Source organism: Tachypleus tridentatus, chromosome 8, assembly GCF_004210375.1.
Source record: "Tachypleus tridentatus isolate NWPU-2018 chromosome 8, ASM421037v1, whole genome shotgun sequence".
NCBI lineage: Eukaryota > Metazoa > Arthropoda > Merostomata > Xiphosura > Limulidae > Tachypleus > Tachypleus tridentatus.
The window spans coordinates 42,667,978-42,695,816 of record NC_134832.1 but is presented as its reverse complement, the minus strand read 5'-3'; the positions used below and the strand labels follow the sequence as shown (position 1 = coordinate 42,695,816).

At 33.2% G+C, this 27,839-nt stretch overlaps 1 protein-coding gene across 4 annotated transcripts; it reads left to right on the top strand.

Annotated features, from left to right (window-relative positions):
* LOC143222279 (src kinase-associated phosphoprotein 2-B-like) lies at positions 1–27,839 on the top strand. 4 transcript variants are annotated; one of them, XM_076448574.1, is made up of 7 exons: positions 1–255; positions 7,930–8,247; positions 11,975–12,103; positions 15,339–15,410; positions 22,825–23,039; positions 23,662–23,740; positions 26,935–27,839. In XM_076448574.1, exons 1-7 carry the CDS (start codon positions 216–218, stop codon positions 27,450–27,452), a joined length of 1,371 nt encoding a protein of 456 aa, XP_076304689.1. In that variant the 5' UTR covers positions 1–215; the 3' UTR covers positions 27,453–27,839. The 4 variants fall into 4 exon arrangements, with proteins under 4 accessions (XP_076304689.1, XP_076304692.1, XP_076304691.1 ...); XM_076448575.1 differs by having other exon boundaries at positions 2–255; positions 11,993–12,103; XM_076448577.1 differs by lacking the exon at positions 15,339–15,410 and having other exon boundaries at positions 11,993–12,103.

Sequence of the window (27,839 nt, the reverse complement as noted above, 5' to 3'; positions counted from 1 at the left end):
ACGTAACGAGGTGTATGATTTCGAGCTACTCATTGGGTGTTCTGAATGTGAGGTCTTTGCGTTTGTACTGGAAGAGTTATGACTACTATAGTAAAAATATATATATTATTACCAATGAAGTATATTTAAGAAGTACATGAAACATATGGACATTTTTAGAAATCGGGATTTAAATCTACTTTTATTAAGCGAGCCTTTTTAGATAAGAATATACAATGTCGAAATTTCATGAAACTGTTCGCGAGGTTTTAGAAGGTAAGAATATTTAAGTTTAATTTTAACTGAAATTGAATGAGCGCCACATAACTGTTGTGTAAGGGGTAACACAAATACTTTTATTACCATTATTAATACTAGTGTTATGTGTTACTGAACTATTTGGGTAATTACACTTGCAATGTTGCAATGTGCAGCGAATATGAAGTTGCATGTTTTACATTTTCTTAACAGTTACTGCACTAACCAATAGTAGTACAAATGCTTTATGTTACTTGATTACTATCGTAAACTAAATTTCTTGTATCCAACCGTGGTCTTCAACGTACTCATTCAGCTTTAAATGCCTTGAAAGTAACTTTTGTATCATCTAATTTCTATCGTACAGGAGATTAAAAGGCAGAAAATAACTATTCTGTACATCTACCGCTTAATTAAAAAAGTAACTTCGCTGTAAATGGAGTCGTACTCGAGTTATTTTAAAATTGTACCCTGCAGTTTCACTTCATATAGTTTGTTTTTGTTGCTTTTTTATGAAAATATATTTTAAATTTCTGGATTCTAAATATCTAGCAATCTTAAACATCACAATTATTTCCACTTGAGGCCCTTGTTTATTATGTTTTTATACTTTTTTTAAGAAAAAGCAAATATTTTTGAAAAGTACCACATGCATTTCTTGATCTTATATACTAAATTGATTTACTAGAATGAAATGTAAGCATACTTAACAAAGAAGACATTTATCCAGTTTAAGTCTTTACAGTTTACTTTTTTGCAGGTAAGGAGTTGAGTTCTTAAATCGTAATCAAAAACTGAATTATATTTCCACTCGGGCATTTCTGTTTAGTAACTTGATAGTATCAGAACTGCATTTAACAGCTGAGTCTTGTGTAAACCACTTCATTAGTCAAATATTCAGCCTCACCAAAGCCAAAGACTTCAATGCATAATGTAAAATGTATTTCTTTCAGTTTAACACTAATATAATTTAATAACATTTAAAAAATGTAAACCTTTCAGAATATAAAGGAACATTAGGAGGATTTCATTTTCACGAGCAAACTTGAAAGATTTGTTTTTCTATAATTTAAAAAAATTTTGGATCTATGTATACATTCCTTGAATTGTTATTAGTTTGTCTGCTTTTGTAAACATTTTTTAAAATTACTATTTAGTTAACATGATAGTTCATCTTAAACTTTTCTGTTCAATAAATTATCAAACAACACTAAGAATTAGTTTTGTTATTAGCTCATTAAATAAATGAAAGTAGACATTGTAATACAGGATAAAAATGAAACCTGATAAATATTTCATAATTTGATCATAATGATTTAGTTACCTACCACATAGCCATCTTCCAACTTCATAATTTTTACTTCAGTATTGTAAGTATCAAACTTAAACTTTTATATGCTTTTTCAAAGGTTTACAAATATCAAATTACCTAATATCACTTGGCTTACTTTGTTAGAAATTCCTAACAAATTGGTAAAATAAGATATTTTAGTAAGTTTTACTAAAACTGTTGATTACATTTTATTAAATGCCAACTTTTCAAAAACAAATGTAGGTTGTATATAAAACTTGTGTAAAGAATTCCATCACCTTCCCAACTAACAACATAAGATGAATGTGTAAAGGAAATTTTGTCAAATTGATTTAACATTCTAAGCAAAGTAATAAAGTATATCTGAAAATATAGTGCTATGTATCTCACAGTTAAACCTCAAAATTTGTGAATCAAACATGGTTAACTAGTTATCATGTTTGACTGGAGCTGAAGTTTTGTTTTCACATCATGCTATAGCCAAAAACAAAACATGGCTGCACACTTTGGAACCATGGTTGCATTATTAGGGTGATAGTTAAATAGCACTGTTTGGTGTGACAAGAGAAGCCCAAGAGTTCATTGGCAGTGGATAGTATTGATTACTTGCTATCTCTCTTTGTAGTCTTTCACTTTAAAATTTGAGATGCTATCTTCAGTGTTTTTTAGTACATTTTTGAGGATAATTATTAATAGGAAGGAAAGTGTTAATTTTGTTATTACTTTATTGACTTGTTGAGTGGTGTGAGAAGCATTGGACATGTATAATTTGAGAATAAACCATTGATTACTTTAAAGAAGTAGAAAGGAAGGAAGAAAAGTTAAAAGATATATCATTATGCATATTTTTTCAGATACAGTTCATGAATAAAAAAAAAGCCTCCATTATTCTCTATAGTAATCAGAACATCTAGAAAGTTGGTTTCATGTGTGTGTGAAGTTTTGAATGAAAACTGGAATTTAGTGTGTATAGAAAATATTAGGTTCTTCTATTGAATGCTGCCAAAGAATATAAACATTATCAGTGTGTGAAACATAAAAATCTGGTTTTATAGATGTTTTTTAAATAGCTTAAGATTCCAGTTTATGTATTAAAATTATAGTAAAAGTGGGTGCCATATGGTTTCAAACACACAAGTACACTCTTGATTTATTTGTATAAATCTTTACCAAAACAAAATGACCTATTGAGGATGAACTGCAGGAGACAAATACAGTACCTCATTTGGCACTGAGGAAGAATTCCTGGGAACAGAGCTCTAAACAGGGTCATTTTAACATTACATACATGGAGATATGTAACTGAAGGTATTGTTTTATACCTGTGAATGATATACAAGTGCTTTATTTAAATACTGGTCAATTTAGTGTAAAGTACTCACTATAATATTGTCATTGCTGGCAAAAGTAAATTTTGAGTAACTGTCATTCTTGTTTAGTTAAGAGCCATCAAATAGAAAATCTGCCCCCTCCTGCCATGTCCATTTGTCACATGCTTTCTCTCAGGATTTTCAATACATATACTTCTCTTACATTTTATGACTGTTTTAGTTATAACAATAAACAAGCAAGTTTTTCATCCATCAAATGACATATCATATTATGTTGTTTTTTGTACAGAGATTTGTAGATTGCTTTCTAAGAAAGTGTTTTTTCCCTCAGGAACTTTACTGTTTAGATGGTGACATTTTAGTAGTTCATATTGTGCCACTAGAAATGCCAGAAAATTGTGATAATTATGGAACATTGTCTGCTTATTGTAATATTATTATTCTATGTTCTTTGTTGCATTATTTTATTGAATAAAAATTTAGTACATTACTACCATCGGTATGAAAAAGTAGTGTTCAGAGAATCATGATTTTTTTTTTACAAAGAAAATCTCAAGGGTGGTAATAAACAAGGTCTTACTGTGATGTTATCTATGGTATGTCCAAAGGTGTAAATATTATCTTCATAAGAGTATAGAAAGCATTTTTAGCTACATTTATTTTGTTAAATTTTATTAATGAATTTTACTCTTTAGAAGAGCATTATCATTGATTGATGAAATTTAAAAATCATAATTTATCCTTATTTGACAACTTTCCTATCCCAAGTATCATCCTACTATTCCTATTTTGGACTATTTCTAAGAATTGAATGTTCTTTCTAAGGTAAGGAGCCCAAGACTGAACACAGTACTCCAAGTGTGGTGTAATCAAAGACCCATATAATAATAGGATAGCATACCTGTATATTTCTCAGTGGATCTAAAAACCCCAGATAAAACTAAATTTGTTGTTCTGTTACAACTGTTATTTTGTATATAAGCTACAAGCAAATCTGATTTATTTCAGTGTGATGTAAGAAGATTAGTTCAATTAAATGCAACTTGTTAAATAATGGTAGTTTTCTTGTATAGTGTTTTACTTGAATTTTTTCTTAAAAATTATTAAAATGTTTAGAAGTAATAAGATGTCTTAATAAATGGGCAAAATACTTTTCATAGTGTGAAACTTTAGGCTGTTTGTTTTATCGTAAGAATTGTGGAAGTGCATGCTAGATATGAATTAATATCAACTTCTGAATGAATCAAGTAGCATTTAAGAACTGAAAATCAACAAGATAGTTAGTAAAGGTTATACAATGTATTGTTCTTATATTCTTACTTATATAGATTAAAGTGCAATATTTCGTTGTTTGGATATCCTTGCTGTTAGATATAATTTTGGACATAATTCCAATAATATTGCACAGGATTTGACCATCTTGTGAGATTTAGTTGAGACATAAACCATTGTACTAAGCTAATAATGCAATGTAATATTTATAATAAAGAAAGGTGGAATGTATATTCTAACCAATATTGTCAATGAAAGTAACATTCAAAAAAGAAGAGAGTGTACCTTTGTATCTTAAGACGGTTGGTATGGGTATTAAGACTTTTATTAAAACAAAGTAGAGAACAGTGTTTCAACCTTCTTAGAGTATACCTTTCTATGTTTTTGTTCATAGAACAAAAAATTCATATGCTATTATTTTAGTTGTATGTATGTGTTTAAGAAGTTTGGTACTTGCTGAATTAAAAATTTTATTTTTTTTAATGTGTCAGAAACATGAGCCACACAGTCACTTATTTTTTTGCTTTTCATTTTTGCTGCCTTTCTACCAGATGCATCTTTTGTGTTTGTGATATTTCATTTGCTCTTGTTAATGTTTTTTATGCTATGATGATTGTAATTTCTCTTAAATTTTTGATTGAGTTTTGTAGTTTATAAGTAAGAAAACAGTTACATAATTTTTTTTTTAAATTCTTCACTGAAACAACCCTGAGAGATGTTTCCAAGGTATGATTTTAGCAAAAAAAAATTTAATGTTGTTTATTAATTTACTCTTTCTGCTTGCAATGCTACTATATGGATTCTAACTTAAAAAGTGCAAGAAAATGTAACTTAGCTGAATGATAAGAAGCACAGTATAGAAGAACATGCCATGTACGACTATAATACAGAACTAAAGAGTATTTTGTATAGAATTTTGGTAGATGTAATGAGAAAGAAATTTTCCATCAAAGAGACTTTATTAATAAAGTTTTTAAAACCCAGGTTTATGGAGTACATTAAGATTGCTAATGAAATTGTTATTAAAATTTAAGAACAGTTAATGTAATTTTTATTTTTACTATAAATCTGTATAAATTAAAATTTTCCTGAACTAGTTATCTTCTGTGCTAGTTTATATATAAAGTATTAAAAGTTTCAAAAAATATAAATGTTTTAGAGAGTTGTATACTTAGAAGTATGAATATTACAGTTCATAATAAATATAAGGTAAAAAATATTAGGTAAAAATGCTAATTGAAAACATGTAACCTTTGTGACGTGAATAGGACATTTTTTACATGTATTAAATTCTTAGTATAGTGGTACCTTGGTTCTCGAACGACTCCCTTCTCGAACAATTCGTTTTTTGAACTTATTGTTTGAGAAAAAAATGTCTTGGTTGTTGAACATAAACTTGGTTCCTGAACCAAGCTGTCATGGCCTGAACCCCCGAAATACCCTGACTGATGACCCAAACGACCCTTCGACCATTTTTGGCCCACGTCAAGCCTGCACAAAACATTTTACCAGCACTTGTCGCTTAGTCCACACCTTCGCTAAAATCTCCTGTGAAAGTTCTCATTTTTCTTTTTTTGTTTTCTAAATATTCTGATTAAATAAGCCACCATGGGGTCAAAGAAGGATAATGAAAGCAGCAAACCAAAAAGAAAAGTTGTTAGAGCCACAACAGAGGTGAAAAAAAGATCTCGTAGCAAAGTATGAGAGTGGTGTTTGCGTGTCTGACCTTGCTACACAGTTTGGTATAGTGAAGTCTACAGTTTGTACCATACTGAAAAATAGAGGTCATCAAAGGAGCTGATGTTGCAAAAGGAGTGACAGTGCTTACAAAACAAAGATCACAAACAATGGAAGAGGTAGAAAAACTGTTGTTGATTTGGGTAAACAAAAAACAGCTGGTGACAGCATTTCTGAGACTATCATTTGTGAGAAAGCAAAGCAGTTGCATGGTGACCTTCTGAAAAACACCCCTGGAATGAATGCTGATACAAGTGATGCCTTTAAGTCTAGTAGGGGTGGTTTGAAAAATTTAGGAAGACAAATGGCATACATAGTGCGGTGAGACATGGGGAGGGTGCCAGTTCTAACAAAAATGTGGGGATAAATTTGTTAGAGAATTTAAGGATTATGTAGAAGTTGAGGGTTTTATTCCCCAACAAGTGTTCAACTGTGATGAGACAGGCCTCTATTGAAAGAAAATGCCAAAGAAGACCTACATCAACAAGGAGGAGAAGTCACTGCTAGGACACAAGCCAATGAAGGACAAACTAACTCTATTGTTATGTAGTAATGCAAGTGAGGACTTAAAACTTAAGCCTGTGCTTGTGTACCATTCTGAGAACTCGAGGGTTTTTAAGAAAAATAATCTCCTGAAAAGTAAACTAAATGTCCTGTGGAGAGCTAATAGTAAAGCATGGGTAACCAGGCAATTTTTTATGGCGTAGGTCCATAAAGCGTTTGCCCCAAGTGTAGAGAATTACCTTATGGAAAAACAGTTGCCACTCAAGGCCCCTTTTGTGATGGACATTGCACCTGCTCACCCACCAGGCTTGGAGGACGGGTTGGTGGAGGAGTACAGTTTCATTACAGTGAAGCTCTTGCCCCCCTTACACATCTCCTCTCATTCAGCCCATGGACCAACAGGTCATATCAAACTTTAAGAAACTCTACACCAAAGCACTGTTTCAAAGGTGCTTTGAAGTGAACTCTGACACAGAGTTAACCCTCAGAGAGTACTGGAAAAATCACTTTAATATCCTCCATTGCTTGAGGATCATAGACAAAGTCTGGAGGGAAGTGTCTTTGAAAACCATGAACTCAGCCTGGAAGAAATTGTAGCCAGACTCAGTAGCAGATAGAGACTTTGAAGGTTTTGAGGCTGATCCTGTTGTCGAGGGTATCGTCTCACTAGGCAAGTGTATGGACTTGAATGTGAGTGGTGATGATGTGGAGGAGTTGGTGGAAGACCACAACACTGAGCTCACCATGGAAGAACTCCAAGACCTACAGAAGGAGCAGCAACAGAAAGCAACTGAGGAAGTGTCTTCAGATGAGGAGGAGGGAAGGGAGGATGTTCCAAGTTCACTAATCAAGGAAATGTGTGGAAAATGGAGAGAGTTACAAAGATTTGTGGAAAAATTACACCCTGACAAAGCTGTAGCAAACCACAGCATAAACCTTTTCAATGACAATGCCATGTCTTATTTCAGAAACATTTTAAAATGCAGGTGGAAACAAATCTCATTAGACAAGTTTTTAGTGAGAAATAGGTCCAGTGTGTCTCAAGCAGGTTGTAGTAGTGCAAAGAGACAGAAAAGAGAAAGAACCTCAGAAGGAGAGTTATCTGACATTTTTATGGAAGGTGACTTCCCCTTCCAAACAATAACCCTTCTACTCTCCACGTTCCTCACCACTTTTCACTTGCACCATCAGCTCTCTTCAGCACAGGTAAAGTGCAGTTAAATTTTCATTTATTGTTTTTTTATTGTGTTTATAGTTTTTGTGGTTGACTTTATGCATGTAAGTATTATTATACAGGTATAAATAAGCAATATTTTTACTTAAAATGCTTCATAATGCATAATTTTTGGAGGTCTGTAACTGATTAATTTAATTTACAGTATTTCTTATGGGAAAAATTGATTCGGTTTTCGAACAGCCTTCTGGAACGGATTAAGTTCAAGAACCGAGGTACCACTGTATTCCTCGTAATTTAACCACCTATGTTGATGAAAGAATGTAACACCTGAATTAAACTAGACTTCATTACTGTTACAGATGTCCAGGTATTTCTTCTCACCACACTTAATGCAGAGCTACTGTCAACACAAGCTCTTGCACACAAAGAAAGGATTCTTATCAAACTTCACCATCTTCAACAAGAATATCCCCAGCTGCAGTTGTCCCCACTCCAAGACAGCACAGTGTCTACTTCCAACAGTCCCATTCGCAAGTGTTCAGTGTCAAGTATAGGAAGTCGCTCTGAATCCAAGCAACCAAGACAATCTGTGAGGCCGGCTTCTTCCTCACCTCCTTACGTTGACATGCAGATGTCAGGATCAGCCATGTCACCTGTTGACTCTGTTTCCAATACAGGTATAGGGATAACAAATATATGGCGAGTTTCTTTAAGTCAATTCATGCTGTTTATTATGATTATAGAAATATTTGTATAGATACAAAAGGTAAGTAACAGTGAAAAGTGCATTAAATTGTTCTTTGACAAATTTTGTAATTCTTGTAATAGTTGATATTAAGTTATCACACATGCATGAAGTCATGTAAAGGATAACTTTGAAAAATTTATTTTAACTTATCATAAATCAGAAATAAAGCTCATTGTGTATATAAAAAGATGGAAAATATTTGAATATTAATGTTTTATATACATTTCTGTAAACATAAATAAAATCATGACCAACACCTCTAGAATATACTTTTATTATCTTAGTATTTCACTAATACAACTTTGTCAGGGGCAATCAATATCCTTCAGATTCACTGATTTAATTAAATTGGAGATGGAGGTTGTGATTTTACTTACGTTTATAGAATTGTCTCATAATAAATTCCAGTTTGCACTAAGCAAAGTTAAAAATAATGTTTTATGTACATATTGATGTAGCTGTATGTTAATTACACTTAGACTTTGTAAATAAACATAAATATTTTAAAAACATCATGTGGTCACTAGTATACTCAGTATATTATAATTATTGTATACTTATTTACCTAGGTAATGATAAAGCTTACTGAAAGTTCCATTATTTCTTATGTGGCTGGAATGAATAAATTAAGATGATGAACAAGTAATATATTTTATTATAAAATGAATTATTTTTCATAAGATTAGATGCAGTTATACTTAAACTTGGATGGAGTGTGTGTGTATATATACACACACACTTCTGCAGTGAAATTTTTGATTTATTAGAGTATAGTAGATATTTTGGCACATGTATTGTTTCGGGATAGAACAACCATAACTATTAATGACCCTGCACACAGAGAAGATACTTGTAAGTATCAGTAATGAGAATCTTTATGACCATTTTATGTTTGCCACTGTCATTTTTGAGATCAGTGGAAATTTGACAGAAAATATTAGTGGTGGGGTGAGGTCTGTGTTATTTTGACAATTAATTGAGGTTTATTGAAGATATGGACAGTTAAAACAAATGAAGAAAAAGACTTGTTTGTTTTTGTGACAAAAAACAACTTTGAATTGTTGATACAATGGGAACAGTTTATAAAACCTACACAAAGATGACAATGTATTTTATAATATTATAATAGTTTATCTTAATAATTACCATAAATGGGTCAGGTGAGTGTCATTTTCAGTGTTACACTACAGGTCAGTGTGTCAGGATCTGATTACCATGGCAAAAGGTTATGACACGAGAAAATGAAAAAGTGACAAAGATATCAGAAATAAATACACTGTGAACAGACTGATAGTTGTGACAAAAGGAAGAAATTTCATATTCTGCAAGTTGTTTTAGAAGATATAATTAGTTTTGAGTTGCATCTTGTATCCAGTTTTTATATATTCACGCAGTTATAAAAGTCTTGAATGTTTTACATGTGCAGAGGATATGATGTTATAAATATTTATAGCCTTCCTTTTTCCAAATCCTAAGTGGCTTTAATTCTTCAGTTTTTTAGTTTCATAAATTTGAAGCAAGTATTTTTAGTACTTGAAGTTTGCATGTTTTTCAGTTTCTATAACTTTAAAAATACAAATTTAATTCTGCAAAAACTTACTGTGTGTAAGAAGCATATAAATAATCTGTTGATTTTTATTTGTTGCTGCAGTTCAACTTTCTGATCTTTGAATTTTGAAAAATGGCAAAAGCTAATTTGGGTAAAAAAAAAAACAACCTAATCTCAAATTGGCATGTCTACACATGATTTTAGTTAAATGAGAACAATCAATTTTTATCAATAATTCCTAACAATAATCAGTATTGCAGATGTTTTACCTCTTAAAGAAATAATACCAGGACATGGTCTCCCTTAAAAAAGAAAGTGTGAAGGGACATTGCATCTCTTTGACAAAGAGTGCTAGACCAGTGATCTTTGTTGTCATGACTTTACTGTACCACCAAAGCTACTAGAATTGGGGATGGGGAATATTGGCCCATCTGCATTAAAATAATCACTATAAAACCTGTTGTGAAATAGAACTGTGTGATTTGAATCTATAATTTAGAACTTTTATAAAAGTTCAGACTACAGGCTTTAGGGAATTCTGTGCTTGTAGATTTCTTAGTCAAAGTACAGCTTTAACTCTAAAATTGAGTTGATTAACAATGGTAAATCACCATGTAGAGCAGTGAATCTCATTGTTTACCTGAGATTAATATCTTGTTTTGGGACAGCCTGTGATCCACTTTACATTTGATTACAACTTTCTAATTGTGGGTAGTATAATGGTGTTGCAGCTGATTATGACTAGGTCTATTGTTAACAGTTACTGGTATTTTATGTATTAACAAATATATTTGAATGTATTAGGTTAAACATTTTACAGTTAGTTTTTGGTAGATTTAACTTCATACTGTGAAAGGATCTGCTTTTTTGTAAAATTGAAAGAAAGAAATGCTTTTTATTTAAAGGTTTGAAAAGTATATATAACATTCACTGTCAGTGACCAGTTGAACATTTCATTTTGTTAATTAATACACTAATGTTGAGCAGATTTTTACTATCTTGTTCAAAGTGAAAAAGTTGTAAAGAAGAAAGAAACACTTAAAAAGTAAACTGTTTTGTTTAAAGGTTTAAAAAACTTAAATTTCTATGTGGATCAACCCCATGGATTACTACAACATAAAAGATTTATAATTTTAAAATAGCATCACTTGTAGGCAATTGTGATTTTTAGCTGCAGCATAATGGCTCATAGAACAGCTCTGAATTGTGTTTTGTTTTTTCCAAGTACACACTTTTGGCTCATAGGTTTGTCATCACTTGACTGATTTGAGATTTAATTACAGTTTTGAATTCAGGAGGTCAAACTATTTTGATTGATGTATTAGACCATGTCCAAGGTTTCATAGGTAAATTTACTGTAATCCTGCCTAAAAGAATTTCAATTTGAGGGTAAGATGGTAGAGATGCTGATGAGTAATAGAATGTAATTGGGTATAGTGTATATGTGTGTCCCACACTTGGTATTGCTGGCATGCGAAAATATGGTTAATGAAAAGGGGAAAAAAAATTTCATAGATTGATTTATTCTAATCCTGCCCAAAGAAATTTGACTGTCAAAGCTTGAGGATTTCTTCTTGTTTTTTTATATTAGTGAGTGTAAACAGTGTGAGCTGTCATTTTTAAAAATATGTTGCAAGATATTTTCAGAATTTTTGTCTTATTAAAATAATGTTTTTTGTAGTTAATCACATCTGTGGTACTTTAAAAAAATTGTTTTGTTTATATTTCAACAGATATTTAAAGTACAAAGATTTTATTCAAAAGTATGATGCTACTTTTAATAGCTTTTTCTAGTCCAGGTTTTAGAACATTTTTCTAGGCTCACAGATGTAAAACACTCAACCAGTTTTATTACCAAACATTTTAGAAAATGCTATTGGAAAGTGAGAAGTATATTTATATACCAGAATGTTTTTTTTTTGTTTTGTTTTTTAATTTCAGTCTCTGTAGTACTTCTGTTCAAGGACTTTGTAGAGTCCTTTGCTTGTATATAAATACATGTTCTATAAGAATAAATGCAAGTTTTCTATCTACAAATGGGTAGAGTATAATAGGTGAACAACAGTGAATATGAATTGTGTCATCAATTAAGTTTAATATTTAACAGAATACATCTATTCTCAAGATTGTCAAGAGAAGTATGAGCATTGTGAGGCTGACCGTTCAACCACTTCATGTGAACAAGTGTCAATGGAAAAGAAAGCTTCTGGGGAGGTAGAGGATTTGTTACAGGAAGGTTGGTAGTTGGATCACAAATACATTACTCAGTGGTTTTGTTTTTAACTTTTTACTAGATTTGTTCTATTAGATGAAATATTTAACTGTGACAATCCTCATAGAAAGGTATAGAGCAGCACTATTATAAATAGGAACTGGTTTTTTACTGTGCATTTTTATAGTAAATATTATTCTTGATAGTTTTGTTATATGCTGTAGACTTACATATACTAGATGTATATGTAAGGTAAAAAAGAACTATAATTACACAATTTATTACCAGCTATGTTCTTTCAGTTTTAGAACTAGTAATTTTATTTTTCTCAGATTTGTTGTTACATTAAGCTCAATATGTCAGACTTTTATAAAACTGTTCAGTATTGAATTCAGAGGGTGCAAAAACATTTCTCCTAAAGTACAGTTTCTCATTTTGTTGAATTTTAATTCATTCTCCCTTATTTTCACTTTCACCACATCTTCAGACACTGCCAAATTTTTTGATGGGCTGAGATGTCAGTGAATAATGTGTGGTTGAGATTTTGTTGAACACTGTATTCATGAAAGCTCAAAAGGTGATCTGTGAGAAATAAGACAGAAGTTCAAGTTGGTTGGTTTATGGTTTCTTCTTCAAGACAATCTTAGTAGTAAGGTACTGTGCATAATACTGTCCCAAGGTAAACCCTAGTTATGTATCACTGAATAGTAAACCTTTTTCTTTAGAGCACAGAATAACTCTGTGTTCCTTCATGCTAATGCCTCCAATTCTTTATTAAACTGCTATCAAAATAATTTTATTCAGTGATATTACACAATGCTGGCTGTCTATGTACAAACCTCTATTATTCATCAACACTTCCTGCATTCTTGACATACATAAACCTTTTGCTGCCAGTTCTGTCAATCTTTGACAGCCTAAGCAAACTGAGCAGTCAATGACAAGACTGAATTATGTCTTTTTTTTTTTAACTGTAAGTCACTCTACCAATGTTTACCTGAGTTGCTACTGTGAAGATGAGAAGCTATTCTAAGAATTTTGGGCTGGGGGCAGTATAAGGGGTTGGGGAAGGATTATTAAATACAAAATAAATAGTTTTTTTTGCTTGTAAGAAATATAAATTTATTCTCTTTTTAATCACCTCAAGTTCTTTTTTTTTTTTTTTTTGCAGAGTTTTATGGCAGTTTTCAAAGTACTATTAAACTCACTCTCTTCTTTCACCTGATTAAAGAATCTTCTTTTGGTCTAAGTTATGTAGTGTGACTGTCTAGTCTGTAGAAAAATAAACACTTCATGTTCACTGAGAGTCACAATACATGAACATTTTAAAAATCATAAAAGAATGAATCTTGATATTTTAGATGAGGGGCTGTAGGGAGTGACTCTCCAAGTAGGGTAGGTCTGCTGTACCCCCAGTGTCACTCTAGTGAAACTGCCACTTTATGAAGGCTGTATGATTGTAGGTGATGATTTGGTAATTCTTAACAGTCATGTTTAGCAGGCTCTTGTGAAATGGTTAGTTGATCTACTGTAACATGGCTGATGCTGTTTACATACCAGACATCTGATAATATGTCCACAACTTTCTAATGAGAGACCTGGATATCTAAAAATTATCTGTATTTGTCTCTTTGTTTGTCCAGAATCCATTTTAAGAACTCTTTCACTCTGTACTTCTGTCAAAACATTCACTTGTCATCAGCCAGTCACAGTCTCACACAGGTTTATGGAACAGGAATCAAACATGAAGTGATTATCAAAACAGCCACTCAGTAAATGATCAAATTCAAGATAAAATCTTGTTGCATGTGAAAAATGTGTTGAAGCAGTCATGCATTTTCACAATAGAATACCTGAAAATTGCATATAATGGTTGACATTATTTTTAGAAATGTTTTCATATGCAAGACTTTCTAGATTTATTGTACTTTCTGCTGTATTTTGTTAATGTAATGTAATTTCCAGTAATGCTTCGGGGATAACACTAGCAATGTCACTTGTTTTTTGTAGACGTCAATGATGTGAAATTCATCAATAGAAATATTGCATTCATTGGTAAATACAGTTTTCCTGTCTTTCTTCTGATTAATTATCAAGCCCTACCTGAAAAATAATAATAAAAACTGTTTAAACGAAGGCAAAATTTCAGATTTAATACTGGAAATACAGTTTTTATCATTTAGGAAACTCGCAAATATCTTTATATTTTATTTATATATATATCTGAGAGAAAGATGTACAGACATTGCCATCAAAACTGATAATTTTTGTTTCACTCTATTCTTTATTATAACAAAACTAACAAAATTTTTAGGTAGATGTATGCTATTCAGCTTTAAAGCTTTAGATACTACAGGATATTCAGAAACTCACTGTGCAGATTTGTAGTCAGCATTCATTCAGTCTATCTCAAGCCAGCAACTGATAGCAGTGTTTAGAAACAAAATAAGAAGGTTCCAAGCCTGTATTGATGTCAACGGGGGTTACTTTCAACATTGTTTATAATTGTCGTTTATATTTACCTCCTGTATTCTATATTTAAACATATCTGTTAATAAATTTACAAGTGCACAGTGACTTTCCGAACACCCTGTATAAGAAGTGGAACTCCATTTGTACAACAACTACGATTATAACACGTGCACAAGAATGTTTATCATACTTATAACTTTAGCTAAAAGGGCATATAAAATATGTATTCTAAGCAGTCTAAATCTGTGTAATGATTGTGGAATGTGAATTTTATTCTGAATTTTTTTTTCCCAGATATTACTCACTGTTACAAATAGCTTGTAGTTAATACTACTCTTATTGAAAGAGCTCTTACCCTCATATATAATAACATGAATTCTTGTTTACCACCTGCATTAAAAAAACAATCTTAGGAAATCATAGCATTTGATATAACACTATATGTATGACTGAAAGCTAAACTAAGTTGCTAAAAGCTTTGAAAAGGAACCTTTCTAGTGGATACATAAAAGGACAATATTTTGATTTATTTACGTACTTTTTGTTTTAGAGAGGGTCCTTATTTTATTAAATGAAATTGCCTTACCTATTAACAATCATAAGCTAACCACTGTTTTTTTAAACAAGTTTATATTTTGTTAATTAATAATTTATGTGATGTCACATCAAAATAAGACTGACAATAATTGTAAATCCATATTTCTTACTGATCTTATAATACAGTTTTCTTGTAAGAAGCATATAGTTGATTTTTATGCTTGACATATTGATTATTTTCTTGAGAAAGATGTACCTGCTGTACCAGCAGTTGAATTGTCTAGAGCTGAAAAATGTGGCTTCTTGGAGAAGAAGGGAAAAGGTAGGGGCTTCAACAAGAAAAACATTTCATTCTATAAATGATTGAGTTTTATTTGAGATGCTGCAGATGACTGTTGTGCAAGTATGTATGGAATTTCAGAAAATCAAGACTAAAACTGAAACATTTTGTGTGAAATATTAAATCTTGGAGCCTATTTTTAATTTTTAATCTTAAATTTCTAACTATTCAAATATATTATTTTCTGTTTAGAGCTGTGATTTTTGATAGATTCAGTAACTGTTTGCTCTAAAGATACAAAAAATTAGCTTAGTCATTACAAAAAAGTGTTAGTATATAGATATATTTAAAATTAGTATACACATATACTAAAATTTGTGAATACAAAATTTAATTTTAATATCTGAAAATGATTCTATATGTATATCTACTAGCAGGTTTCAACAATTTGAGACTTCATATTGATGAATCAAAGAAACGTAATTAGCTGTTAGGCTTATTAAAATGCAAAAGTTGTATAAACCTGAAAAGCTGGTAATGACTTCAAAGGCCAGTCATTATTGACCAAAGTAAATACAAATTGTTTTATTTCATGAATACAGAAATGCATTTTAAAGCCAAGCTTTGTTTTGTATACTATCACATTGCAAGATGTGAATCATTAAAGGTGTATTAAGGTACAGTGTTGGTTTTAGTTTTGTTGTAGCCTTTCAGTTATTATTGTGATAGGTAACTGTACATTTGAATGCCTGTTCATAACAATATATACCAAAAAGTTATGTTAAAACAATGATTTTTTGAATAAGCAGATCACATTAATAGAAACAGCTAATATAAAGTTTCAATTGAATAGTATGTCTCAGAAATACATTTATACTCTTGGGAAGGGGCTCTTTTTGAAGCAAGATATTCTTATAAAGATCTGATCATTATCAGGGATTTATAATTTCTGAAATGGAGATACTCCTTGTACAATATGGTATTTTGAAACAAAAGAATATTTATAAAGAAGTGCTCAGAAAGAGACCTGCAATAATTCATATCCCAGCTGTAGCAAGCAAAGTGCAGTGTCTTGTGACAGGTGAGAATTCACAAATGCAGAGGTCAGTGGTAAAAATTGTCCATGCATCTGAGGCAATAGTACTAAATATCATAAGGAAGGATCTCTATCAGTAGAACCGACACAACTCGCACATAAATAAGTTGTTTCTATTGCATAACTAGGACAGGAAGAACAACTGTATAAAAGGCTCCAACTGTGGACCCCTTGGTGTGGATTCCTATACGTGGTGAGGGGACCTCCCAGGGAAGGTTCTGTTTTCTCAATTTACCACTTCTGGGATCTAAACATCCACCCACACGTTTGCCGTGAAGAGGATCCTGGTGGTTGAGGGGTCGAACCCTAACACCTTTTTGGCCTTAAATTCTTCTAGACGGGTGGCCTTGGGATGGCCCCTTTTGTTCATTCGGCTGCTTCACTTGGGCTCAGATCAACTAAGCACCAGTGTTGGATGTTCTCAACAGGTGTTGTGGACATTGTATTTGATGCTGGTGTTTGGGTATAGCACTCACAAAACCCTGGCATTGCTGCAGTGTTCTTGTTTGATATTGTAGTGTGTCCCCTCATTGGGCTCCATGGTGGGTGGAGTCAGTGGCCATCGAAATATTAATTTTTTATCATGGATCCTACAAATAAAAACTTAAATAAAATAGTGAAAAAATAATCCATGGGTAAACGACCACGTCTTGAAGAATCTGAGCAGCAATCTACAACATCTGTAGCACCTGTTGTACTTCATTTTTTTATCCTACGTTCTCTTTCAGACAAATCTTTAGGGCAGATGTCTCCCTTTTTCATTCAGAAGGGACTAGAGGGACTTGCTGGCTCTCCAGAGTCACTAAAGAAGCTTCACTCTGGTGATATATTGGTGGGAACATCCACATCTCAACACAGTGAACTCCTCTTGCATTCAAAGGTAATTGGGGATATACCTATTGCTACTTTGAATTCATCACAAGGAGTTATTTTTGAGAGGAATTTGAAGAACATCCTCGAGTCAGAGCTTCTCACTGGTTTTTCCACTCAAATAATGTTCTCATTGAGACGTATTTCCACTCCCAAAAATGGAATTACGATGCTGACCAATATTCTCCTTCTGACATTTACATTACCATGTCCACCTGCCACTGTCAAGGCAGGTTATCTTAATTGCAGGGTACAGCCATACATTCTAAACCCTCTCCAGTATTTCCAGTATCTGCAGTTCAGTTACTCAAGGACATCATATCATAGTTCTTTGACTTGTGCTCGTTGCAGTGGCAAGGACCATGATGCCCATGAGTGTGAAACGGACCCTTGTTGCATCAATTGCAATGGCTCTCACCTGTTTTACTTTTTTTCTTGTCCTAAATGGTTGGAAGAAAAAGTGGTGCAGTATTTGAAAATGATTCATAACATTACTTATCCTGAGGCTTGAAAGTTGCTATCCACCACTTCATCTCGAATGTATGCTGCTGCACTTCATTCCACTACTTCAGTGGGAGTGCAGATGGATCTCTCTGTGCCTCCAAAAGAATCGTTTTCAAAACCAATGAAAAGTCTTTTGACCTCCATGGTTAAAAATGTTGATCAATCAACTTCAACACCCATTTCTGTCCCTTACATACATTCCAACAAATAAAAGATCCACTTCTTTTGGTTCTGGTTACAGGTGTTTCCTCGGATACAACTTCGCCCATCCCCAAGATCCAAAATGATCATTTGTTCATGTTCTCAGTCACTGGAATCCTCTTCCAACAGCAAAGACCTGCCCAATCGACCCAGGGCAAGATCCATGGAGGTCAATAGACATCCTTTGAATATATACAGTGAAGAAAAAGACGTAGTCGTAAACAGAAGGGTTCTCTACCCCATTTGCTTACACATAAATAAAAATGACCACCTTGATACAATGGAACCATTGAGGTTTATGTTCTAATCTGGATGACATCAGAACATTGATTGCTTCCAACAATTCTGTATGTCTTTTCTTACAGGAAACATTTCTGAAACCTGCTGATACAGTCACCTTTCAGCAGTTTTCTTTGTATAGAAATGACAGGCTGTGTGATGGATGAGTGCATGGAGGGTTGGCACTGTTGGTTGATCAGCATGTGCCTCCCTTGTCTTTGCCACTCGACACACACTTGGAGGCTGTAGCCATCCATGTTTCCTTGGGTTGCACCATCACTGTTTATTCTCTCTACCTGCTGCCTGGAGAGACGTATAATCAATCAGACCTTCATGCTCTCATTGAACAATTGCCGTCTCCCTTTTTAATCCTGGGGGACTTCAATGGACATCATCCCCTGTGGGGAAGTGCTGATATAGATAGGAGGGGCTGCTCTGTTGAGCATATGCTCTCTGATTACAACCTTTCTTTTCTAAATACTGGTTCTTCTATTTATTTTCATGCACCTAGTCATTTCTTTACTGCTATTGATTTCTCAGTTTGCTCCCCTTTTTTATTCTCCCATTTTCTTTGGAGGGTTGACAATAATTCACGAGACAGTGATCATTTTCCTATAATTTTGAGAGAGACTGGCCGTGGTCAATGCCTGCCACCTTATCTGAGTGTCCTGGTGGAAGCTGGAACATGCAAACTAGCCCTCTTTCACTGCTTTTGCAGAACTTGATCCTGCCATTGTCTATAAGCCATTCATAGATGACTGTGTGGCAGCATTAATTGACTGTATTATACAAGCAGATGCTCAATTTATTCCTAAAACCTAGACGCATTTTCCACAATATTTTCATTTGTGGTAGAATCCTGCCTGCCATGTGGCACAGAAAGCTCATAAACAGGCCTGGAATACTTTACGTAGATATCCCACACTCTCGAACTGCATTGCTTTCCAGCAGGCTTGTGCACGTGCATGGTGGGTAAGATGTCAAAGCCAGAAGGAATCTTAGATTAAGTTCACAACCGGCATATCTTCTACCACCAGTTCCAAAGTCATATGAGACAAGATTTGAAAGGTCAGTAGGCAATATAATTGTGTCCCTCTCTCGGTCTTGCTCTCTGATTTCCTGGAAGTAGCTGATATCTGGAGCATTGTCAATACTCTAGGTGAAAGCTTTTGCCAGGTATCTAGTACTTCTGCTCTTCTCCACCTTCTTGGCCATCAAGACTCGGGTAGAGTGATTACCTCTTTCCTTTCGAGCTGATTGTCTCTATGACTATAATCATCCCTTTACGCTGGTGGAACTCAAACTGGCCCTTTATCGGTTGGACCTGATGATATACACTATGAAATGCTGCGCTATCTATCTCCTGCTTCTCTTGCTACTCTTCTGATTGTTTTTAACTGGATCTAGCAGGAAAATGTTTTTCCTGATCCCTGGCACTAGGCTGTTGTCCTACATTTCTCTAAGCTGGGAAGAATCCCAAGATTCCTTCAAACTACTGTCCAATTGCTTTGACAAGCTGTCTCTGTAAGACCTTAGAGAGAGGATGGTTAATGATTGTCTTGTTTGATTCAAGAAACCAAACAGCCTCCTCTCGCCTACCCAGTGTGGGTTCCAATGACAGCACTCCACCAGGGACTACCTTATTGAACTTAACATCAGTCAGAGAAGCCTTTCTCAAATGACATCTTGTATCAATATTCGTTGACATTGAGAAGGCTTATGATACAACAAGGAAGTATGGAATTTTGCAAGATCTCCATATATATGGGTTATGTGGCCATTTGCCCATTTTTATTAAAAATTTTTAACGGACAGGAGATTCCAAGCTCATGTGGTTTCGACACTTTCATATTCATTTCTGCAGGAACCTGGAGTCTTTCAGGGCTGTGTTTTGAGTGTCACACTTTTCAGTATGAAGATTAATACCATAAGTGAACAACTCCCTCTTACTGTTGTAAACGGGCTCTATGTCGATGACTTTCTCATCGAACAAGTGGTATATTGAGTGCCAGCTGCAGGTTGCCCTGAATCATTTACTGAAGTGGACCACATCAATCAGCTTTAACTTCTCTCTCTCTAAAACCGTTTGCATGTACATTTGCTGCCAATGGAGTATTCACCCTGATCCTTAACTTAGTATCGGTGAAGTTGTGCTGTCTTTGGTCCCTGGGACAAAGTTCTTGGGTCTTATATTTGACTGTAAGCTGACCTTTATACCACACATCAAGCAGCTAAGGGTCAAATGTACAAGAGTTCTGATCATCCTCTGTGTCCTTTCTTTCACTGTTTGGGGAGTGGATCAGTATTCTATGCTCAAGATATAGTGCTCTGTTATTTGATCAAAACTGGTCTATGGCTCTGCCAGAACCTCAGCTTTAAAGATGCTGGAGCCCATTCATCATCAAGGACTTCGGTTCTGCACTGGGGCTTTCTGCGCTTCCCCAGTTCAGAGTTTATACATAAAGTCTCATGTACCTTCTTTGCACCTCTGCTGTTTGCAACTGTCTTTACTCTATGCTTCAAAACTTCGTTCCTTACCAAACCATCCCACCTGGGGTTGTGTTTTCCTTCCTTGATGGGCCATACTTTTTCAGAACAGACAATCTTGCATTGCTCCTTTTAGCCTTCGTATCCAGGTGCACTTGGATGAATTGAGTCTGTCCTTGGATAACATTGCTGTATGCACTGGTCAGCCCATCCCACCATGGCTTCTTACAGTCCACAATGTGACCTATTTTTACATCATCTGAGAAGAGCAAACATTCCTGATTTGAACTACTGTCTGTTATTTGCTGCACATCTTTTGAACCATCCCTCCATTTCTATTTAAACAGATGGTTCGAAATCAGGTAACTGTGTGGTCTCTGCCATGGTTTGGTGATTGCACGCAGAATCCCCACAAGAGCTTCTGTGTTCACTGCTGAACTGTATGTCATTTCTCTTGCCCTGGATCACATAGAAGCTAAGTGGTACTCAAACTGCACTATTTATACTGACTCACTTAGTTCTGTACAGGCCCTGGAATCACTTCATATTAGTTCACGCCCTATTCTTGCTGATATTCAAAACCGACTAGCCCATTTCTCCTTAAAATCTACTTATATCCAGTTTTTCTGGATACCGGGCCACGTTGGTATTTGTGGGAATGAGCTCACTGACACTGCAGCTAAATCTATCTGCTCTGGCATTATCACTGCTCCATCTGTTCCATACATGAACTATGGTCCGGTATTCAAGGCTCGGCTTCATGCCAGCGGGAAAGAGTAAGTTGTCCTAACTAGACTACACATTGGTCACAGTTTTTTAACTCATCGTTTTCTTTTATCTGGGACTGATGCACCAATGCGTTGTCTGTGTAATACTCGGGTCACAATAAGCCACATTTCACTGTCTTGCCGTAGTTACGACTCTCAACAACAGCATCATTTTAAATATGTTTTATTCCAAGGTTTATCCGTAACGTTAGACAGTGTTATTGGTGATGGTGATGCTGTGCACCTTAGAAATGTTTTTAGTTTTTTAAAAGCCATTAATCTTTTTAATGCCATTTAAGTTTTTTAATTTATACATTAGATTTTTTTTTAATGTGATTCCCCTCTTAAGAATCACAGTCCATCTAGTTCGATTTGACATTAGAAAATGGCTGTAACATCAAATAACTTGGAACCAGGACTGGAAAAACCAACTTCAGGTGTCTGACGGTGGTTTTTGTACTTACATGTTAGTCTTCCTGGTGAGTTATGATAATTACAATTATTCTACAGAAAGTCCTTTTCAACTTGTATTGCTGTAGTTTTCTCTTAACGTTGTTGACCAGATGTAAACATTGGTTTTATGCTATTTATGTTTTTTATATACTTTGTTTTGTTTCACCATAATTTCCTTTTATGAATTTTACTAAATTTACTTTAATTTCAACTTTTTACTGGATGTTTGGCACAGATAGCCTAGCTGCTTTGTGCCATAAAACCCCAAATCAACCAACCTACCCAACTGTGGAATATTGATGTGTGTGAGTACTTTAATAACTGCAACAAATCATGTGCTATTTTCTACTGGTCAGTGGCTGAACATGGTTTCCAAAAGTAGTACATGGTATATTCAAAACGTTTTCAAAGAAATTCATTTATCACTTCTAAGGGTAAGTGAGGGATAAGGAGAGGAAAACATTGCCTGAAAGACAATTTTAAATGAAAGTTATTTTTTAAAATAAATTTATTTTCAGTACGTGTGTGAAAAATATTTTCAGCTGTAAATATTGTATATCTTAGTGACTTTATTCCAGACTATTTACAATCTTTAACTTGGAGATAAAATATTAAGTAGCAGAGAAATAAAAATTATTGAAAAGATTCATTCATTAGTGCATCATAGAAAATATAGACAGCTCTTTCTAGTTAATTTTTATAATATTAGCTTTCTGAATAGTATTTTAAGAGACATAATCTTTTAGTGATTGTATGATTTTGGTAAACTGATTTATGCATTTCTATACTGTATTTTCAGAAAGACTCGGAGGACTATTTAACCCCTTCCAACGTCGATGGTGTGCCATTAGAGATGGGATTCTTTATTATTATGAACGACCTACAGATAGACGCCAAAAAGGCCAAATTTTTCTCTTAGGGTATGATGCCAATCCAGCTCCAACTGCTATCAAAGACATTAGTAGGAAAGATGTTTGTTTTGAGTTAGTTTGTCCAGGAAAAAAGACATTTCAGGTAACAAATTACTGTTTACTGAAAAAAAGATTCATGCTTATTTTTAAAAAAATTCATATTACAGTAGAAATTCAAAATTTCTTTGTATGATAGTTGTTGAAAGTGGCTGATGCAGGAGCTGGATAACAGGCTAAGTAGAAAATAACAACAACTATAGATGTATGTGTAATAAAATTTACACTGTCTTTCTCTTGCATAGTGGTAGTACACTAGCATGCATAAATACTTGGTGTTTGCACATATTTGCATTAAATGCTGGTGTAATAATTTTTCTGTGTGAACCAAAATAGTTGATCAAATATTTTTCAGTGATGTTGAGTTTTTTAATTGTTTATCCAAAGGAAAACAATTTAAATTGAATATTCCATACTGTACAGTTGTTCAAAGAACAAATATACTTCGTTTTACATCCTATTTCGTGTGTATGATTTTCCAGCATTTCCTTTTCTTTACTTAATAATTGACATATAATAACTGTCTTGTGTAAATGAAAACTACTCAGGTACTCACATAATTTTTCTGATAGCACTGAGTATGATAAAGAACATGTTCTCAAGTTTCCCCTTTCGTGTATACACAACTGTCTTGATCTTATTGTGTCAATACACTTGTATACTTGCAGTTCTGTGCTCTAACTCGTAAAGATATGAATCAGTGGATTGCTGCTATTGAGAGAAATAACAATGTCTCACCAAAACTGGGTAAGTGTACCAGTAGGATACTATGTCATAAAATAATGTGGAATTATAATTATACCACACTTGTGTGTTTGGATGTATTCTGTGAATGGTTTATTACATAGCAGTAGTTTTGGAAACTGAAAACTTTCCAAGTTTATTGTGATAAATAAATTTGTACAAAATAATTCCCAAATAAAAGCATGAATTTTTTGTATATAGGTCAATTTGACCAAAAAACTAAACAAGCATGAACCTTTTGTATATAGGTCAATTTGACTAATCTTGTGACTGCCATGAAACTTTAAATATTGTAACTTGTGTAATACATGTATCGTAATTAAATTTGGCAAGCTTTTAGGAAAAGTTACAAGTCTATTGTACACAACAAAATCTAGTTTCTTCATAAAATATTTTTTACTAAAAATTTGTCTATAAATTGATGAAATCTTTACTGAATCAATGAGTGAAAATTGATTTTCATGATAAGAATAAAAATACTTCTTTTCATCTTACAGTTTATATATTTCATTTGTTTTTGTTTTGCTTGAATTTTGTGCAAAGCTACAAGAGGGCTATCTGCACTAGCTGTCCCTAATTTAGCAGTGTAAGACTAGAGGGAAGGCAGCAAGTCATCACCACCTACGGCCAATTTTTGGGCTTCTTTTTACTGATGAATAGTAGAATTGATTGCACATTATAATGCCCTCATGGCTGAAAGGGTGAGTGTGTTTGGTGTGACGAGGATTCAAAACTAAGACCCTCAGATGACGAGTTGAAATCCTTAACCCACCTGGTCATGCCAGGCATGTATTTCATTTGAATAACATCTAGAACTATCTAAAGGAATATGAAATATTTTTGTGTGAAACTTCAAACTTTATCTTTACTCTAACAATTACTATAGTAAAATGATCAGTGTTTTGTAAAATGAAGAATTAAAAACTATGAAATAAAATCAAAAATATTTTTTCTCTCTCTCTCAAGAATGACTGCTGCTTGTAACAGATAACTATACCAGCTCAGATTTTTAACATTTTTCATTTAGTGTTAATTGCTTTACAGTGTACTTATTGTCTCACAGTATGCAAAAACCATCTCATGACATTACGTACATATGGATACCTCAAGCTAGCATATTGAGCAATATTAGAAATTTAGTTTTTTTAACCTAAGGTTTATTATTTAATCTAATAACTTGCTAATCTTTACATCTTATTTATTTATTGCTCACATATTTTTAATAAAAGTGAAAAAAGAAGAAATTTAATGGTTACATCTACATTTTAGCCTTTTGCTGTTAATGCCAATTTTTTTTGTGACCGAGTTGGTTGTCCAAAAACATAATTCATGTAGCTTTCACTCTTGTATCTTAGAAGACAAAAATTATATTGAGCATTAGAATAGGTCTTAAAACTACTATGTTATTTGGCTTTCTAACTAAACTGTAAATTTGTTAAACAGTTTTTCATTATTGCTTGTCGTTACCCTTGAGATATATTTTCTTGCAAGAAATCCACTTTTACTGAAAAGAAATAAACATAGGAGGTGTGGTACATGAAATTTTGATGTTCTTATTTTGTGTAATCATGTCTGTTTAATACTTAACAAGTAAGTTAGAAAACATGCAAAAGCTATGATAAAATAGGAGTAACCTGATTTGTAGAGGTTAGACAACTTTATATCTCAGCAAATAAAGAACATAGGACTTTTGTGTTGCTCAGTCTATCAGTATTTGTGGTTTATTTCTAATTAGTTATACATTCTGAAAGCCATAAAAAAGAAAAAAAATCTAAAAAAGGAGACATTAGAGCGATATGTGACAGAGTAGTGAAAATCAATAATTCATTTCAGTATTACATTTTAAAATTAAAACTTCGTTTGTAATTCAGAATTTTTATATCATAATTCCAACTTTATTAACATATATTGATAATAAAATTTTTAAAATTAATTCTAGAAATTAATTTTGTAAAACTGGTTTTCATTTTTGGTACAGGGATTAAATATACTTGCAGGCATAATGCAGCTTGCTTGGTTTTATTAGTTTCTGGTATTACTTTGAAACTTTCCACAAGCTAAAATTTCTATATGCAAAACCATTCCCTGCAAGTATCAGTTCCATATTCCCCAGAAAACCATTCTAATTTTGTCATTTTCCTTATATCTACTTTATATAGCAGTTTTGAAATCTGTTTTCACCAATTTAAAATGTGCTCTTTTTTATCATTTCGAAACTGTTTGCTTACTTCTAAATATTTTTCGTTTTTACTGGTACTTGTTGCTTGTGTATTGTATTGTAGTTGTTGGATGTTATGACTTGTGTGGAGAATACCTGTGTTAATACTAGTATAAGCACAAAGGTTGAGTATGTTACATTTTGGTGCCTTACTATGTAATTTAAGTACATCTGGTCTGGTGCAACTACCATTGCAGGGCTTATGCCCAAAGCACACCACTCCCTCTGAAAATTTTTTATAATCTATCTAGTATATGGGGATGACAGTTTCCTATCATCCATTTCAAGAGTCTAATCACAAAGAAATCTGTAGATACTGTATTTGGCAATTTAACCAGTATGTCTTCCCACAGAATCGTGATTTTCATTTTCTAGTTGTGTGAAATATGTGGTGGAAGCAACTTGTTTATCTTTAATTTGTTTTGCTTTTTTAAATGGAGATCTTGTTATATTGCAACTATTGCCTGAAACAAGTAGGTAACTGTCACCATTAATCTTTGTTTGTGAATTCTCATCTGTTACAAGATACTGCATTTTCATGGCATATTTCTTGTTGTAAGATGGTCGTAGTACCTTGAATTGAATAATATTCTTTTGTTTACCAATGCCTTTAAATTAGAAGGATATTTCTATTTTTGAAATTCTAATTCCTTAACCTAAACATATTGTTATGATCTGAAATTACAAATATTTTGCACTAAAAAAGAGCTGTTGGATACTCTTCTCAAAAGTTGTAAATGTTTGGTGGTATTGCTATTTTTGAAACACCACACAATCTCAAAATATTGTTCTAAACAAGCAGTGGTTGTCACATGATTTATGTATTAAAAATTGTATTAATTTAACACACTGAAGAATAAAAAAATGTGCATTTATCAGTTTATATTGTTTAGAAAAGAAAGCAACAGTTGTGAAGTGTTTGTTATAAAAACAGAGTACACTTTCTACTCATATAATAGTGAAATTTCTTCGAAATTAGAGTCACCTGGTAGTGGAGATGCAGTTGACTTTCTCAAATTACAACCACCATGTAGTGGTATTGATACTGCAAGCCTAACTACACAACAAACATCAGCTAGTAGTTTAGATGATGGTCAAATATCTGTGGCCCACCAGGAGAACTCAAGTGAGGAAGAAGACATCTATGAAGTTGTTGAAGGAGAAGGAAGTACATGTCACAGGCCAGTAGAAGAACCTTTGTATGATGAGGGAGAGTCAGGACTTGCTGGAAATGATGAAGATGAACTCTATACTGATGCAGAAAGTTCTATTACAAATCACGTAATGGATGAAGAGATTGTGCCTGAAGATTGGTATGTAGGTCTTTGGGACTGTACTACTGCTGAAGAAAATGAACTTAGTTTTTTTCGAGGAGATCTGATTAGGATAATTAGTAAGGAGTATGATAATTTTTCTTGGTGGATAGGAGAACTAGATGGAAAAATAGGGTTAGTACCAAAATCATTTTTGATGGAAGCATATGAACTAGAGCAGTGAAAATGTTTACAGTCAGAGTTTGGTGTTAGAAATATTAAGGAAGAGTTATTTTGAGGGTATTTACGATCAACTGGAAACTTCTAGCTATCTCATGTAATTGTTAGAAGTGGATGACCTTTATCCTACAAAGTTCAGGATTTAAAGTATTTCATAAGTTTTGAAGGAAAAAAAAAATTCTGTTAAAATGTTTTTCCTATAGTCACAGTGAGAAAAATGTTTTGCATTAAAGTTCTGACATTTTTTTCACTTGTCACAGTTTGTTTGAAATCAATATATACATTCAGAATTTTTGCTATGCAAGTGGTAACAGTAAAATGTTTATGTATTTATATGTATGTAACAGTGTATTGGCTTTTGTTTCCATATTAAATATAGTATTTGCAAAAA